At 39.5% G+C, this 15,782-nt stretch overlaps 3 protein-coding genes and 1 long non-coding RNA gene across 9 annotated transcripts in view; 1 reads left to right on the forward strand and 3 right to left on the reverse strand.

Annotated features, from left to right (window-relative positions):
* Window positions 1–15,782, reverse strand: part of LOC111859847 (protocadherin alpha-C2-like) — a 136,488-nt gene that overhangs the window by 55,344 nt on the left and 65,362 nt on the right. The window contains exon 1 of one of the 6 annotated variants that reach the window (XM_072717506.1): window positions 5,201–7,675. The exons of the other annotated variants lie outside the window; for them this stretch is intronic. Coding sequence (XP_072573607.1) covers window positions 5,201–7,579 — 2,379 coding nt within the window. The 5' untranslated portion in view covers window positions 7,580–7,675. Of the gene's footprint in view, window positions 1–5,200; window positions 7,676–15,782 lie in introns of those variants that run through there. 6 annotated transcript variants of the gene reach the window in all.
* LOC140593196 (protocadherin alpha-3-like) lies at window positions 488–3,802 on the reverse strand. Its single transcript, XM_072717104.1, has 2 exons — window positions 1,318–3,802; window positions 488–670 (listed from the first exon to the last, which is right to left on the reverse strand). The coding sequence occupies exons 1-2, from the start codon at window positions 3,688–3,690 to the stop codon at window positions 488–490; spliced, it is 2,556 nt and encodes an 851-aa protein (XP_072573205.1). The 5' UTR covers window positions 3,691–3,802.
* LOC111859852 (uncharacterized) lies at window positions 8,233–10,545 on the forward strand. The gene is made up of 3 exons (XR_002841913.2): window positions 8,233–8,361; window positions 8,807–8,899; window positions 9,010–10,545. It is a non-coding gene; the product is annotated as an uncharacterized lncRNA (long non-coding RNA).
* Window positions 12,776–15,341, reverse strand: LOC140593197 (protocadherin alpha-3-like). The gene has a single exon (XM_072717105.1). It carries the CDS (start codon window positions 15,203–15,205, stop codon window positions 12,776–12,778), a length of 2,430 nt encoding a protein of 809 aa, XP_072573206.1. The 5' UTR covers window positions 15,206–15,341.

Below are 15,782 nucleotides of genomic sequence, written 5' to 3' on the forward strand. Positions count from 1 at the left end.
TTACCATCCTTTCATATCTTCTATATCTTATGAACCAACCCTCTTCACCAACTAACTAGAATTAAAGATATACTGGTAATCACACAAGATTGTCCCCACAGACATACTGTACACCAGCCTTGAGGGGTGGTCAGCTGACCTTGCTGCGCTGCTCCCACAGCAGCCCCAGACCTCAGGAAAATTCAAGCCAGTGCTTGTTACTTACAAAGCTTAAGTTTGCCATAGAGCAAATGAATGCACTAATAGCAAATTAAGTTTAAATGTCAAGTGCACAGTTTCATGGTAACAAGGCAGAATTAAAGAACATGTAATTTTATTACAAAGAACCAACTACTATACAATAGGCTTCTGCTCATTGGTCTTCTACTTTACCTTTTGCATTCTGCGAGGAAGACAAACCAATGGTTTGAAACTTGAACTTCATATGCAAATAGTAATATTTACATATAGGTAAATAAATATGGTAGGTAAAAAAGCTAAAACCCATCTATGATAGTTGTTGTGGATTAGAGGGGCAGTGCTGATCCAAGCTGCTGGGCCCAACCAGTGCTGGGTCCAGAACAAAACCACTAATGGTGCACAATCCATGCAACCATGTCTCAGCCATGGACTGATTGGCTCCCCCCTGAGGGTGCACGTCATTAAGTGTGATGTGCACCTTTGGGCACCCCTGCAAACCAAATTATGGGCCCAAGGGTGTAGATTTGTATACAGACAGTAGACTCATTTCCCTACCAATATTGTGGGAATTCTGTGTATGTTTATGGGGACAGGGGGTTCAGAGATGCTTGGATCTTTACCAGTGTTGAATAAAAACCTATGTGCTTGTCCGGGACCAACCTATAGAAATGAACGGGGCCACACTGAAGAAGCTTATGATTAAACAGAATTACAACCAGGAATTAAAGATTACATTTCCAAAACTCACTGAGTCCACAGGATACGTTTGTAAGTAAATAGCATTTCTGTGGATTAGGGAGTTTTGTAAATTAATCAAAAAGTTCTTTGTTGGATTACATGAGGAATTAGTGAGTTTCGGTTCCCAGTACTGTAATGGCACAATGACAAGGTGCCAGCCCATCACAGGGTGCGCGCGCACACACACACACACACGTTATATGGATGATTTGGCAACAAAACTGCACATATATGCTCAAAATAAGAAAGGAGTGAGATTCCTCAAAACATGTTAAGATACAACGTGCTGGGAACTGATTAAACAGAAAAAAACATGAGAATCACTACATTTAAATAAAGATCACATTACCTACATTTTATACCAATAAGAGAATGAAATAGCAAATGAAAAATTCTTACCTTCTCAGTCTTAGGCAAGGTCTGATTTTTTTCAAGAGTATCAGTGCCATTAATACTTATCAGATCCACATCTGCGGTCGGACACCGTGCAGGAAAAACCACAACGTCACTCTTCAGGGTGTCTGAACTAAAACACACGTCATACTGCTGGGTAGATTTAGAGTAAGACCAGCTCCCGTCAGGGTGGGTGGTGATCACTGGGGTGCTGTACTTGTTGAAACTGTCCGTCCGGTGGCATTTTATAGCTATTAAACTTAAAAGGCTCAGTAAAAATATGAGTGAAACTGAGACTATGGCAATGAGGAGATAGAGGTGTAAACTGGAGAAGCGATCCTCCTTCACTGGGCGCTCTTTGAATGCAGTCTGTATATCCCCGTTACCTTCAACAACCACAACATCCATAGACACTGTAGATGAAAGAGAAGGATCTCCATTGTCAGAAACCAAAATAATCAAAGGGTGGGTCCGTAAGTCATTGTCACTCATTCTCCTTTTAGTCCTAATCTCCCCTGTACTGGTTCCAATTCTGAAGAGATTGGTTCCTTTAGGTTCAGAGATGTGATAGGACAGCAGAGCATTATAACCGGAGTCAGTGTCCACAGCCCTGATCTTGGCCACAAAGTATCCCGCTTCAGCAGAGTAGGGAATGCTCTCTGTATTTATGGAACCCTGGTCCGAATAAGGTGGGAGAATCTGGGGACTGTTGTCATTCACATCCAGTATGAAAACATTCACAGTAACATTGCTACTTAATGGAGGAACACCAGAGTCTGTGGCCTGAACCCTGAACTGGAAAGTTTTAATTTCCTCATAGTTTAAACTTTGCATGCTGTATATGTCCCCAGTGACGGAGTTTATGTTTACTATCGTGGATACCGGCACTCCTTTGCTGTGAGTATCCAATAATGAATATGTAATTTGTGCGTTTTCATTGGCATCAGCGTCAAAAGCAGTAACTCTTTCTATAAGAGCCCCAGCTGGGCTGTTCTCTTTCAGATAGACACTAACATCTGGATTGGGAAAACGCGGTGCGTTGTCATTTACGTCAGAAACGTGCACGGTAATAACAGTGACGCTGGAAAGAGGCGGGGTCCCCTCATCAGACGCTGTGATGGTGACATTGTACTGAGAAACTCTCTCTCTGTCAAGCGGCCCATCAACGACTAATGAGTAATAGTCCTTATAAGACGATTTCAGTTTGAAAACAGCAGTGCCAGTTATTTTACAGTGTACTTCGCCGTTCTTACCCCCATCGTTGTCTTTTACAGTTATTAAGCCAACCATTGTGCCGAGTGCAGCGTCCTCCTTTATAGTATTAATTAACGATGTCACCGTGATTTCCGGATAGTTATCATTCACGTCAATAATTTCAATGAGGGCCTTACAGTGGGCTGCTCTTGGGTTTTGTCCTTTATCTTTTGCTTGAACGCGAATTTCAACCGCACTGTTTGCTTCGTAATCCAAGACCCCGTTTACCATAATCTCACCGCTCTTCGGATCAATGGCAAACGTACCAATGCTATTATCATTGTCATGGTTTATAAAGGAGTAAATTATTTCACCGTTTTGGCCCTCATCCAGATCCGTAGCGGCAACTGTAATAACGGAAGATCCGAATGGAGCGTCCTCTGGAATACGGGCCTTGTACAGTGTTTTATTAAAAACCGGGATATTATCATTGACGTCAAGCACATTGATAATTATCTGTATGGTTCCGGACCTCGCAGGCTTTCCTCCGTCAATGGCTGTTAATGTTAGATGGATCACAGGCTGCTTCTCTCTGTCTAAAGCTTTCTGTAGAACCAGTTCCGCAAATGTACTCTGTTCTCCTCCACTATGAACATCCAGACTGAAGTGCTCACTTGGACTCAGTCTGTAGTTTTTTACGGCATTATTTCCCACATCTGCGTCACTAGCTTTCGGTAATGTAAATCGCTCTCCCGGAAAAGCAAACTCTGAAATATTTAGGTGACTATTTGCTATACGAAAAGAGGGAGCATTGTCATTAACATCCAAAATAGTCACCTCAAAACGGTATAGCTCTGGAGGTGAATTCACCATCGCTTCTAGATGCAACGAACATTTCAAATTACGTGCACAATGTGCTTCCCTATCTATTCTTTCTTTAATGTACAGCACCCCTGTTTTGAGATCCACAGCGAAATACCTCTCATTGGAGCCGGATGCAATCTTAAAGCTTCGCGATTCCAGTTCATATATGGGGATGTTCAAATCTTTAGCCAGATTTCCTACTGCGGTCCCTGGATCCGTTTCTTCATTCACAGAATAAACAATTTGTCCGCACGAGACATCCGTGAAGAAAATCATCAACAAAAAGTACATCCACCGTATACGTATTTGGCTTGGCATCATGGTCCAGTGGCGCAAAACATCTGCATTTCAAAACAGTGTGTAGTTTTAAAATACAGTATGTATTTTAACATTAATAGAAATAAGCAGGCCTATGATCCGACTTCTAGCTCGTCGTCTTAGACCTTTGTTAAAACGATGCATTCCTTCCTGAAACAAGGCGGAGCCTGATAGCTCAATACTTTTTTTCTTAGGCTATAGTGACACCATGTGGATGTTACATTTGATGTAGCATCGCCATCGAAAGTAACACTATACCACATAAAACACATTAGTTGCTAAGTCTCACTATTGCTTTAACACTGTTAGGCGAGTTACATTAATATTTATTTTGTCCAAAGCGACGTTCAAGTGAGGAATAGGACTATAGCATGATACAAACATACAGCTAACGAAAATATTACTCAAATTAACCAAAGGCTTACCTTCAGTTTTAGCGCTTTAATTAAGCGAGTTAATCGCCAAATCTTTGTTTTTTATAGTATTTTAGTAAAATCTTTTCCAAATTATTAGTCTATCCGCTTATTTAAATATGCCGATTGGAATTTATGCATTATTTTAAGTTGAAAGAATGTTGATAGGATTAAAAATAGAAGTAGGTAGGCCTATAGGAAGGAGGAAACTTGGGGCTAATATGTTGCAAAACCACATACAGGCTCAATCAGCTATTGAAGAAATTTGCCTCCATCCAGTCCATATATACAAATGCATAAGATTAAAAAGTTCCATTTATAAAACAAAAACAGCAGAATGTTTGAAGATGCTGCTTATAAACTGAGTACAAAATCTGAAATGAATTGCCAAAACTAAAACGACCGTAATGAAAGAATGGATTGATGGGTGAAGTTATTAAATGTAGTAGTTAAGTATTTTTACTATCTAGATAAAGATCGCATTCATCGCGAGCACATATAAGACAATCAACGCTGAAGAAACCATCATTTTTCAGAGTAGTGAATGCTTTACTATGAAAACTGAAATGGCGAGTTATTATTAGGTTCATTAGATTTCAATGTGCAAACTAAAAACTGAGGACAAATTACTTTAAACAAAAAACAAGTACAGAATTCTATTTAGGGAAAAAGTAGTCTTAGTCTAATTAAAGTTCCGTAAAGGTTGAACTCAAACTTTGAACCTCTACTGTGTCGACAGTTCCTTATAATAACAACAAACATCAATAATTATAATAATTGAAATCTCGGTTCCTTCAATAAAGAGCGATTTGTATCTGTATTATTAAAGCATGACCCACCAGGCCAGGACCAATCAATCATTTGGGCGACATAAACGTGGCGCCACTTTCTGAGGGGGCGCCGACTTGCCAGCCAATTTCACTTTGCCGCGGTGACGCTCGCCTAGGGCACTAGATCAGGTAGGACTGCTACTGCACCAACCATTCTCTGCTACAAAACAAATCCTATTCAAATAGCATGTTTAAAAATGTCAACTTCAAAAAATACTTCTTGAAATAATGCGAATAATATAAATCAAATTTCAATTAAGTTATTCTTACCTTCTCACTCATGGGTAGGGTTTGGTTCCGTTTAAAAGTATCTGCTCCATTAACACTGATCCCATCGGCCTCTGCGAACGCACACGGCGAAGGGAAAACAACCACATCACTCTTCAGGGTGTCTGAACTAAAACACACGTCATACTGCTGCGTGGATTTAGAGTAAGACCAGCTTCCGTCAGGGTGTGCGGTGATCATTGAGGCGTCGTATCTGTTCAATGTGCCGTCTGTCCTGTGACATTTAATAGCTATTAAACTGAGGAGGCTCACTAAAAATATTACCGACACTGACACAATGGCGATGACCAAGTATAGATTTATAACAGAAAAGCTGTTGTCCTTCTGTGGCCGTTCTTTGAAGTAAGTCCGGACTTCCCCAGTACTTTCAACAACCGCAACATCCATAGACACCGTCGATGACAGAGAAGGATCTCCGCTGTCAGAAACCAAAACGACCAGCGGGTGGGTCCGTAAGTCATTGTCACTCATTCGCCTCTTAGTCCTAATCTCCCCTGTACTGGTCCCAATTCTGAAGAGATTGGTTCCCTTGGGTTCAGAGATGTGATAGGACAGCAGAGCATTATAACCGGAGTCAGCGTCCACAGCCCTGATCTTGGCCACAAAGTATCCCGCTTCAGCAGAGTAGGGAATGCTCTCTGTATTTACGGATCCCTGGTCTGAATAAGGTGGGAGAATCTGAGGACTGTTGTCGTTCACATCCACTATAAAAACGTATACAGTCACATTACTGTTTAGTGGGGGGTCACCAGAATCGGTGGCCTGGATTTGAAAATTAAAAGTTTTTTCCTCTTCGTGGTTAAAAGTCCGCATGCTGTATATATCCCCAGTGACGGAGTTCACGTTTACTGCAGAAGAAACCGGAAGCCCTTTACTGTTACTGTCCAATAATGAATACGTAATTCGAGCATTTTCATTTGAATCGGTATCATAAGCAGTTACGGTTTTTAAAATATCGCCAACTGGACTGTTCTCTTTTAAATAAATGTTAAGATGCTGCTCAGGGAAGCGTGGCGCGTTGTCATTTACATCAGAAATAAATACAGTAATGATGCTGAAGTTGGACAGAGGCGGGGACCCCTCATCAGTAGCTATAATGGTGACATTGTATTGAGGAGTGCTCTCTCTGTCTAGCGGCTGGTCGACTAATAGTGAATAATAGTTCTTGTAAGATTGCTGAAGCCTAAACGATGGAGAGTCTGTAACACGACAGGTTACAGCTCCATTTTTGCCTCCGTCTTTGTCCGACACCGTTATCAAAGCCACCGCTGTTCCGATTTTTGCGTCCTCTCTCACCGCGCTGGTTATTAATGTCACTGAAATCTCCGGAGCGTTATCATTGACATCAACGACTTCAATAAGTACTTTACAATGAGTAGCGCGCGGTGGGTGGCCTTTATCTTTCGCCTGTACTCGGATTTCAATAGCAGCACTTTCCTCATAGTCAATATTTCCCTTAATATTTATCTCACCCGTCTCCGAATTAATTGAAAACATGTCCAAAGATTTAACATTTTCATGTTCCACAAAAGAATAGACGATTTCTCCATTTACACCTTCATCTATATCTGTTGCATTTAAAGTCATTATTTTTGTGCCCTGAGGAATATTCTCTTTAACACTAACTTTGTAGACAGTTTGGGGAAACACTGGATTATTGTCATTGGTGTCCAGCACAGTAACAATAATTTGCAGCGTGCCAGTTCTCTGAGGCTTTCCTCCGTCAATAGCGGTCAATAGAAGCTGAATCACAGGCTGTTTTTCTCTATCTAAAGCTTTCTGTAGCACCAACTCGGCCGACACACTCCGATCTCCGTTGTTCTGTACATCCAATGAGAAATGTTCATTAGCATTTAGCTTGTAGCTCTTTAGTCCATTGCTCCCCGCATCTGCGTCACGAGCCAGGGGAAGGGGAAACCTATCTCCGGGAAATCCATTTTCAGGAATTTTTATTGAATGATCTCTGACCGGAAATAACGGAAGGTTGTCATTCACATCTAAAATGTTTATTTCAATACTATGAAGACTGAGCGGATTGTGTGCAATTGCTTCCAAATTAAGGGAACATTTCAAAGCATCTAGACACAGCTCTTCTCTATCGATGCGATCGACAACAAATAATACGCCGGTTTTAGGATTTACCTCGAAATATCTCTTGCTGTTCCCCGATATAATCTGAAACATGCGTGATTCCAGTTGCTGAATGTTGAGATTCAGATCTTTGATTATATTCCCAATGACAGTTCCCGTATTAACTTCTTCCGACACTGAATAGACGATCTGGCCGCGGTATAAATCCATCCAGGACAACAGTACCACAAGCTGCACCCAAACGGGTTTCTTTAGCGTCAAAATAAACATTGCTCTTACAAGTTATCAGACGCGGACGTTATTTTTTTTTATCTAAATTATTTTATTTTAGTTTTTGCCTTCTCTGTAAAGCCCATTGGCCCACTGCAGTGGAAGTGCACACCGAAAAACAATAGGAGCAGTTCTGCGACCGGAGAGCACAGCTGAGGGTGTAACCGTGGGTTGCAGCCTTTGTTTTCACAGTCAACAGTGACACCGTGTGTTTAACGATATATTTTTTTTAAAAAAAAGAAACTGTATATACATTTTGAGATTTAATAACAATGCGATTAGTTAAATTTCATTAACTGATTTTCTATACCCGGTTGATCTACGCATTATATTAAATCATATCATATAAATGGCGGTCGGTAAGGTAATTTAATGCGTAGCCTGCCCTCAGGATTGGGGGTTTGATACCTGCGGGGTGTGTGTGAAACCACTAGGTGAGAAGTTATGATAACGGGTAAGTACACTAAAAAAAATGAGTCGTGGCCCTAGTAAATATTAAGAAATATAGTTTTAAGTAAAAATGTAACTAAAATATCTGAAATCAAAAGTGTATTAATGTAAAGCACATACACATAATGTGCATTTAGTTAACCCTTACTAAATCTAAATAAACCAGGTAAACTATATTTTACTAGATAACATGTATTACATGTATTACACTCCAGCACAATAGGTGGCGATAATGCAACAATTTTACTGTGAAATATTTATAATTGCCACGCCTCCACGAACGTCGGGCATGATTTTGGCTGAAGCAGACGGGTGTCGAGCAGTTTGATTAGGTGAGTTTTTTAATCGTCTGTAATCCTTGCCGTTTTTTGTGCTAACAATATGTCTGTGTCATTTATGATGTAGCTTATATATTGCTAAATACATTTTTGTCACTTTAGCACGTGTCTGTCTTCTCTGCAACTTTGCTCATTAACGTTACACTTTTACATTATTAAGCAAAATAAAACCTTTTTCTAGCGATCACTGATTTAAGCATAATGTATTTTGTCAGCAATCTGTATTGTCATTTTGTTTCTTTTAGTCCAGACTTGAACTTCAGCTATAGGTGTGTAAACACTCTCATCTCAGTCTCGTAGCTCAAAGTACTTCTGTTTACCAACTTGCCGCCTCTCTTTAGTCAACTGGCAAAATGTAATTACTGGTGTGAGAATAATCTTTATGTAAAGTGTGCTGGAAAATATTAAAATTTGTCATTTTATATGCCTTCTTTTGCAGAGTGAGAGCATTGAACTCAAGAGGGACTGTGTCATTAGAAGTCTGTGTGTCTACAGCAATGAAGACAACAACACGTTCATCAAGGATTACTTGGTCAGTAGTATCATTACTGTGAGATTTTAAGATTTAACTTGTAATATATTTGTTTTGTGTGTTGTGTTTGCTTGTTTGCTCCATGACCGTGTTTGTTTTTCCAATATTAGGATGTCAATGGTGAGGAAGTTAAGAGAGAGATCTCTCATACCACAGTGGGGATTTCTGTGATTCGCAGTGAAGGTGCTGGTGAAGAGGATAAACCAGATGATGTCGGAGTGGTGACTGAGGGTGTGGAGCTGCTTAAACTGAGAATTATTTCCTCTGGGTGTGTCGTGCTATTCACCCACTCAACCTGAGCTATCCCCAGGAACCTAAATACACATTTGAGTTCTTCCAGAAAGTGTTGATGAACTTGTATGGCAACAAACTGTCCCCAAAGGTTCAAATGCTTAAAATCAAGATGCTTCAGTAAGTGGTCACAGGGAACGGACTGGACAGTTGGGCTGTTAGGATCTGTTCTATATGTCTGTGTTTATTGTATTTGCCAAAAATGTTAGTGTTTTGTTTTCCAGATTTATAATATAGAAGTTTATTTGATTGCTTGTTTTACCATATAAAAACATACATTAACTTTACTACATAACTACATATAAACACTTAAGTTTTATGTAAATATTCTTAACTCAATAATTAACACATTAGGCTAATGTAAAACTTCACAATAACTCTATGTGCAACACACAATGATTAAGTGTTACAGTGAAGTTGTAAATAACCCTTATGTGTCTATTTAATTATTACACAAAGTTTACATAGTAATGTACATTAAGTTTATTTAATTAACTTAAGTATACTCAACATGATAGAAACAAGACCCTTCACGTTAAACTTATGTAATAAAACTACATGGAAAATTGTTATGTAATTAAAATACAGAAAGTCTAAGTTTTTGGCATAATTTTTTTTTAGTGTAGGTACTATAGAGAAAAATTATGCTTAAATGATACTTGTCGAATATGAGCATTTTTCATGATTATCTCTAGTTTTACTTTCTCACTTCACCTATTCTTTTCTGAAATGCACAGTACTTTTATAATGCTCTTAATTTACTTTCAAAGATAGTGTTATTTAGCCCAGTTTAAAAAATCTAGTTCTAATGTTCATGATACGAAAAGTTCAAGTATGTTATATAACCCTAGGATATTAAACCCTATATAGCCCTATATTCCATCTGGGGTAGTCCAGAGCTGACAAAGGCCACAGTGTGTTGATAATATGTACACACAGTATGCCGAGTATTTAATGCTCTACTAATAACCAGCTGAAACATAAATGAACAGGCTAAATGCAGACACATTTGCTGATGCTCAGTCACCTATTAGGCCAAATTTCTCAATCAAATCTCTAACATTTCCAAGGAAAACTTACTGAAAGGACTTAGATCTTCACACAGTGCCATACAATGTGCAATAATGTAGGCTAATATTCCCAGGAATACAAGATATTAACTATGAACCCAATGACCAATATAGGCCTACATGTGAACGACTCCAGTTACAAAACAATCTAAAGAAGATGGCAGATGCATTAATCTAACAGCAGATGACCAGCCCTTGTGATAGAAATATTTTAACTTTGTTTTTAAAATACTGTTAACTTTTCTAAAGCTAACGTGACAAAAAATAAAGTCAATGAAAACTGCACATATGGTGCGTTAATAGAAAACGATGTACTTTACCGTTAATTTACGCTGTTCTTTATCATTTGTGCGTCGCCTGGTCTGTATGCACATAATCTCTCTGTGTTTTTATGTTGTATATCCTCCTGAGACCCAAGGAAAAAAAGTGTCCTTCAAATTTAGGTTATCTGTCTTTGAAGGGAATAAGACATCTTACAATTTAGATTTTTTCAAATTTATTTTTATTTTTAAATTTCACAGCATGTCCTCTTTAGTGCACAACAGGAATAAATATGTTTCCTAACATCAGTGAAAAGACAGATGCAAAAATAAAATGTCCACTGCAATGGACATAAATGAATGGGTGGGGTCTCAGGAGGATATATATTTCTGTTCTGTACATGTCTTTCACGTCTATATATTGTCAATATGGGACTTTTCACTAAAATTGCAAACAAGCAAAGGAAAGGCCGTCGATGCACCAGTAACAACAGAATAATTTGGAAAATCACGTGTCATTAAAGAACTCCTGGTCCTGAGGTCCTAGGATATCAGTGGTGCCATTTATATCATAGCCTCATGCTAAACTCAACTTAGGTACCATTTGTGTTATTTATAGAACTACTCACCTCAAGCATAAGAGACTATTCAAGCAGTGCCAATGGAAATCACTGGGAGAGTGGTGATGCCAAAAGGTGTTGGGGGAGGATGATAGGTGATGATGGTGAAAGCGATTGCCTTGTGGGGGAGGGGGGGTGATGGTTTACTAACAAATTTGTATTGCAGAAGCAAAAAGACAAAACTTACATAAAAGGAGGTCCTCCAACTTACAGGGAAACTTGGGGGTTGGTGGCAGGATTGACACTCCAGCCACCGGAAAAAAAAACTCACACTGGTCCATTCGGACCGGTGTGGTGCCGAGGTATCACCCACCGCACGGCTGCACTCAGGATCTCTTCCCTGAGGTGATTTGTCACGTGGCGAGTGCGGCAACGTGCTGTAATCAGCGTGTGCTCCTTACCTTACCCCTGTCTTTTATGTACTAAGTCAACTGAAAAAGGATTGTTCTAAGTGATTGGCAAGAATGTAGCCATGCTGCAAAATTTCAGGACCACGGACAGAGCTGCATGCTCCATGTTACTGAAATGGCCATTATGGCCACACATACAACATACACAATTTTGAGTATTAAACATTACTAATTAATTTTCCTATGAGTTATTAGTTATTATGTCATCTAGCCCTCAGCCCTTAATGGTTTGTTAACTCATGTGTTGCTACATTATTTCACCCCAAACCACCTCCAAATACAACCTCTAATGTTACCATTTTCTTTCAGCAGAACTTTATGGCATAAATCAACCAAGTTCAGCAACTAACTAAAAGACTTCTAGAAGAAAATACTTACAATATATCTCTATAAAAACATACAGAGAATCCTATGCATTTGCAAGTAACTTGGCTTGTACTAAACAAAAGTCTCCCAAAATATTTCTCTCCCATAGACATTACATTTTTTTAGTTACAAATGCAAATTTCAGGCATTATCCATGCAAAGTTTTACTAATAAATATTAGCAGCAACAACTAAAAGCACAAGCACTAAACCAATAATCAAAGATATACTGAAAATCATATAAGACCATTCCCACAATCTCCTACAAACACTGCAGCCACAGACCTTTGAAACAGACAAAACTAGCACTTAATGATGTAGGATGGATCAAACGATAGGCTGCCACTCATCAGTCCACTCTGCCTTTGATTTTGTTGAGGAAGACAAACCATTGCAAACTGGAAGTTCATATGTAAATAAAGAAACACATTGATACACAGATAAATGTTGTCCAAAAAAAGCCATATATGACACATACAGTATCATATATGACTAAAAGCCATATATGATACAAACAGCAGATAAAAGGCGTTATGCTGACCTTCCACACTGCTGGGCCCATCCAATTAAAATGAGCAGGACCACACCAGTCCTGAATACAACTAATGGAGCTCATCCTTTAGCCAGAATTACAGCCAAAAATTTAAACAAGTGTGTGTCATCCTGTCAGGTTAAAATGACTTAGTTTGCTGATGTAAAGTCAAAACACATTATAAACCTGGTGTAAAGTTTAAATAGTTTCAAATTTAAAACATAATTTGTTTGATAATCAAACACTTTCATCAAGGTTCTCATGGACATGCACAAAAATGTCAACTGAATCCAAGATTTACAGCTAAAATATTACATTTAAATAAAGTTCACATTACCAATATTTCATACCTAAAAGAGGACAAAATACTAAATAGAATAATTCTTACCTTCTCAGTCTTAGGCAAGGTCTGATTTTTTTCAAGAGTATCAGTGCCATTAATACTTATCAGATCCACATCTGTAGTCGGACATCGTGCGGGAAAAACCACAACGTCACTCTTCAGGGTGTCTGAACTAAAACACACGTCATACTGCTGGGTAGATTTAGAGTAAGACCAGCTCCCGTCAGGGTGGGTGGTGATCACTGGGGTGCTGTACTTGTTGAAACTGTCCGTCCGGTGGCATTTTATAGCTATTAAACTTAAAAGGCTCAGTAAAAATATGAGTGAAACTGAGACTATGGCAATGAGGAGATAGAGGTGTAAACTGGAGAAGCGATCCTCCTTCACTGGGCGCTCTTTGAATGCAGTCTGTATATCCCCGTTACCTTCAACAACCACAACATCCATAGACACTGCAGATGAAAGAGAAGGATCTCCATTGTCAGAAACCAAAATAATCAAAGGGTGGGTCCGTAAGTCATTGTCACTCATTCTCCTTTTAGTCCTAATCTCCCCTGTACTGGTTCCAATTCTGAAGAGATTGGTTCCTTTAGGTTCAGAGATGTGATAGGACAGCAGAGCATTATAACCGGAGTCAGGGTCCACAGCCCTGATCTTGGCCACAAAGTATCCCGCTTCAGCAGAGTAGGGAATGCTCTCTGTATTTATGGAACCCTGGTCCGAATAAGGTGGGAGAATCTGGGGACTGTTGTCATTCACATCCAGTATGAAAACATTCACAGTAACATTGCTACTTAATGGAGGAACACCAGAGTCTGTGGCCTGAACCCTGAACTGGAAAGTTTTAATTTCCTCATAGTTTAAAGTTTGCATGCTGTATATGTCCCCAGTGACAGAGTTTATGTTTACTATCGTGGATACCGGCACTCCTTTGCTGTGAGTATCCAATAATGAATATGTAATTTGTGCGTTTTCATTGGCATCAGCGTCAAAAGCAGTAACTCTTTCTATAAGAGCCCCAGCTGGGCTGTTCTCTTTCAGATAGACACTAACATCTGGATTGGGAAAACGCGGTGCGTTGTCATTTACGTCAGAAACGTGCACGGTAATAACAGTGACGCTGGAAAGAGGCGGGGTCCCCTCATCAGACGCTGTGATGGTAACATTGTACTGAGAAACTCTCTCTCTGTCAAGCGGCCCATCAACGACTAATGAGTAATAGTCCTTATAAGACGATTTCAGTTTGAAAACAGCAGTGCCAGTTATTTTACAGTGTACTTCTCCGTTCTTACCCCCATCGTTGTCTTTGACAGTTATTAAGCCAACCATTGTCCCGAGTGCAGCGTCCTCCTTTACAGTATTAATTAACGATGTCACGGTGATTTCCGGATAGTTATCATTCACATCAATAATTTCAATGAGGACCTTGCAGTGGGCTGCTCTTGGGTTTTGTCCTTTGTCTTGCGCTTGTACGTGAATTTCAACCGCACTGTTTGTTTCGTAATCCAAGACCCCGTTAACAGTAATCTCACCGCTCTTCGGATCGATAGCAAACAAACTGATACTGTTATCTTGGTCGTCGTTTATAAAAGAGTAAATTATTTCACCGTTTTGGCCCTCATCCAGATCCGTAGCAGTAACCGTAATAACGGAAGATCCGAATGCTGCGTCCTCTGGAATACGGGCCTTGTACAGTGTTTTATTAAAAATAGGGACGTTATCATTGACGTCAAGCACATTAATAATTATCTGCAATGTTCCGGACCTCGCAGGTTTTCCTCCGTCAAAAGCTGTTAATACGAGATGGATTACAGGCTGTTTCTCTCTGTCTAAAGCTTTCTGCAGGACCATTTCCGCTGATAAACTTTGCTCTCCTCCACTCTGAACCTCCAGACTGAAGTGCTCATTTGGACTCAGTTTGTAGTTTTTTACGCCATTATTTCCTACATCTGCGTCACTAGCCTTCGGTAAATTAAAACGCTCCCCTATATACGCAAACTCAGAAATATTTAGGTGACGGCTTGGCATACGAAAAGAAGGGGCATTGTCATTGATGTCTAAAATATTCACTTCGAAACGGTATAGATCTGGAGGTGAATTCACCATCGCTTCTAGATGTAACGAACATTTCACATTACGTGGACAATGTGCTTCCCTATCTATTCTTTCTTTAATGTACAGCACCCCTGTTTTAAGATCCACAGCGAAATACCTCTCATTGGAGCCGGATGCAATCTTAAACCTTCGCGATTCCAGTTCATATATGGGGATGCTCAAATCTTTAGCCAGATTTCCGACGGCGGTCCCTGGATCCGTTTCTTCATTAACAGAATAAACAATTTGTCCGCACGAGACATCCGTGAAGAAAATCATCAACAAAAAGTACATCCACCGTTTATGTATTGGGCTTGGCATCGTGGTCCTGCTGCGCAAAACATCTACATTTCAAACCAAACTCTCTACTGCAAAAATGCTGTAGGTATTATTGTAAATAGCCTATAAAACACGAAATAATGTTAGCAGGCCTATGATCTGACTTCCAGCTCGTACTCTTTCTTAGACCTTTGTTAAAACGATGCATTCCTTCCTGAAACAAGGAGGAGCCTCATATCCGAATACTTTTTTTCTTAGTCTATAGTGACACCACGTGGATATTAAATTTGATGTAGGCTAGCAGCGTTATCGGTAGTAATGCCACATAGAGTATAGGCTACAATATTTGTAGTTTCCCTTTTGCCATAACATCCTTAGGCGAGTGACATTTAGATTTAGGCTATTTATTTAGCAGAGGCTTTTGTCCAAATCGGCGTAAAAGTGATAGCACGTTGCAACAATGCAGCTAATGATAATTTTACTGGATGAGACTAACCCATGGATTACATTAAATTTTAACACTTTGAACATATTACACGCAAAATCTTTTAACACCGTTAAAGATTCATAGGCGTAGATTTATTTTATTTATTTATCTATTTTTTTTTTTGGGGGGGGG

The sequence above is a fragment of the Paramormyrops kingsleyae genome, chromosome 10 (assembly GCF_048594095.1).
Source record: "Paramormyrops kingsleyae isolate MSU_618 chromosome 10, PKINGS_0.4, whole genome shotgun sequence".
NCBI classification, from domain to species: Eukaryota; Metazoa; Chordata; class Actinopteri; order Osteoglossiformes; family Mormyridae; genus Paramormyrops; species Paramormyrops kingsleyae.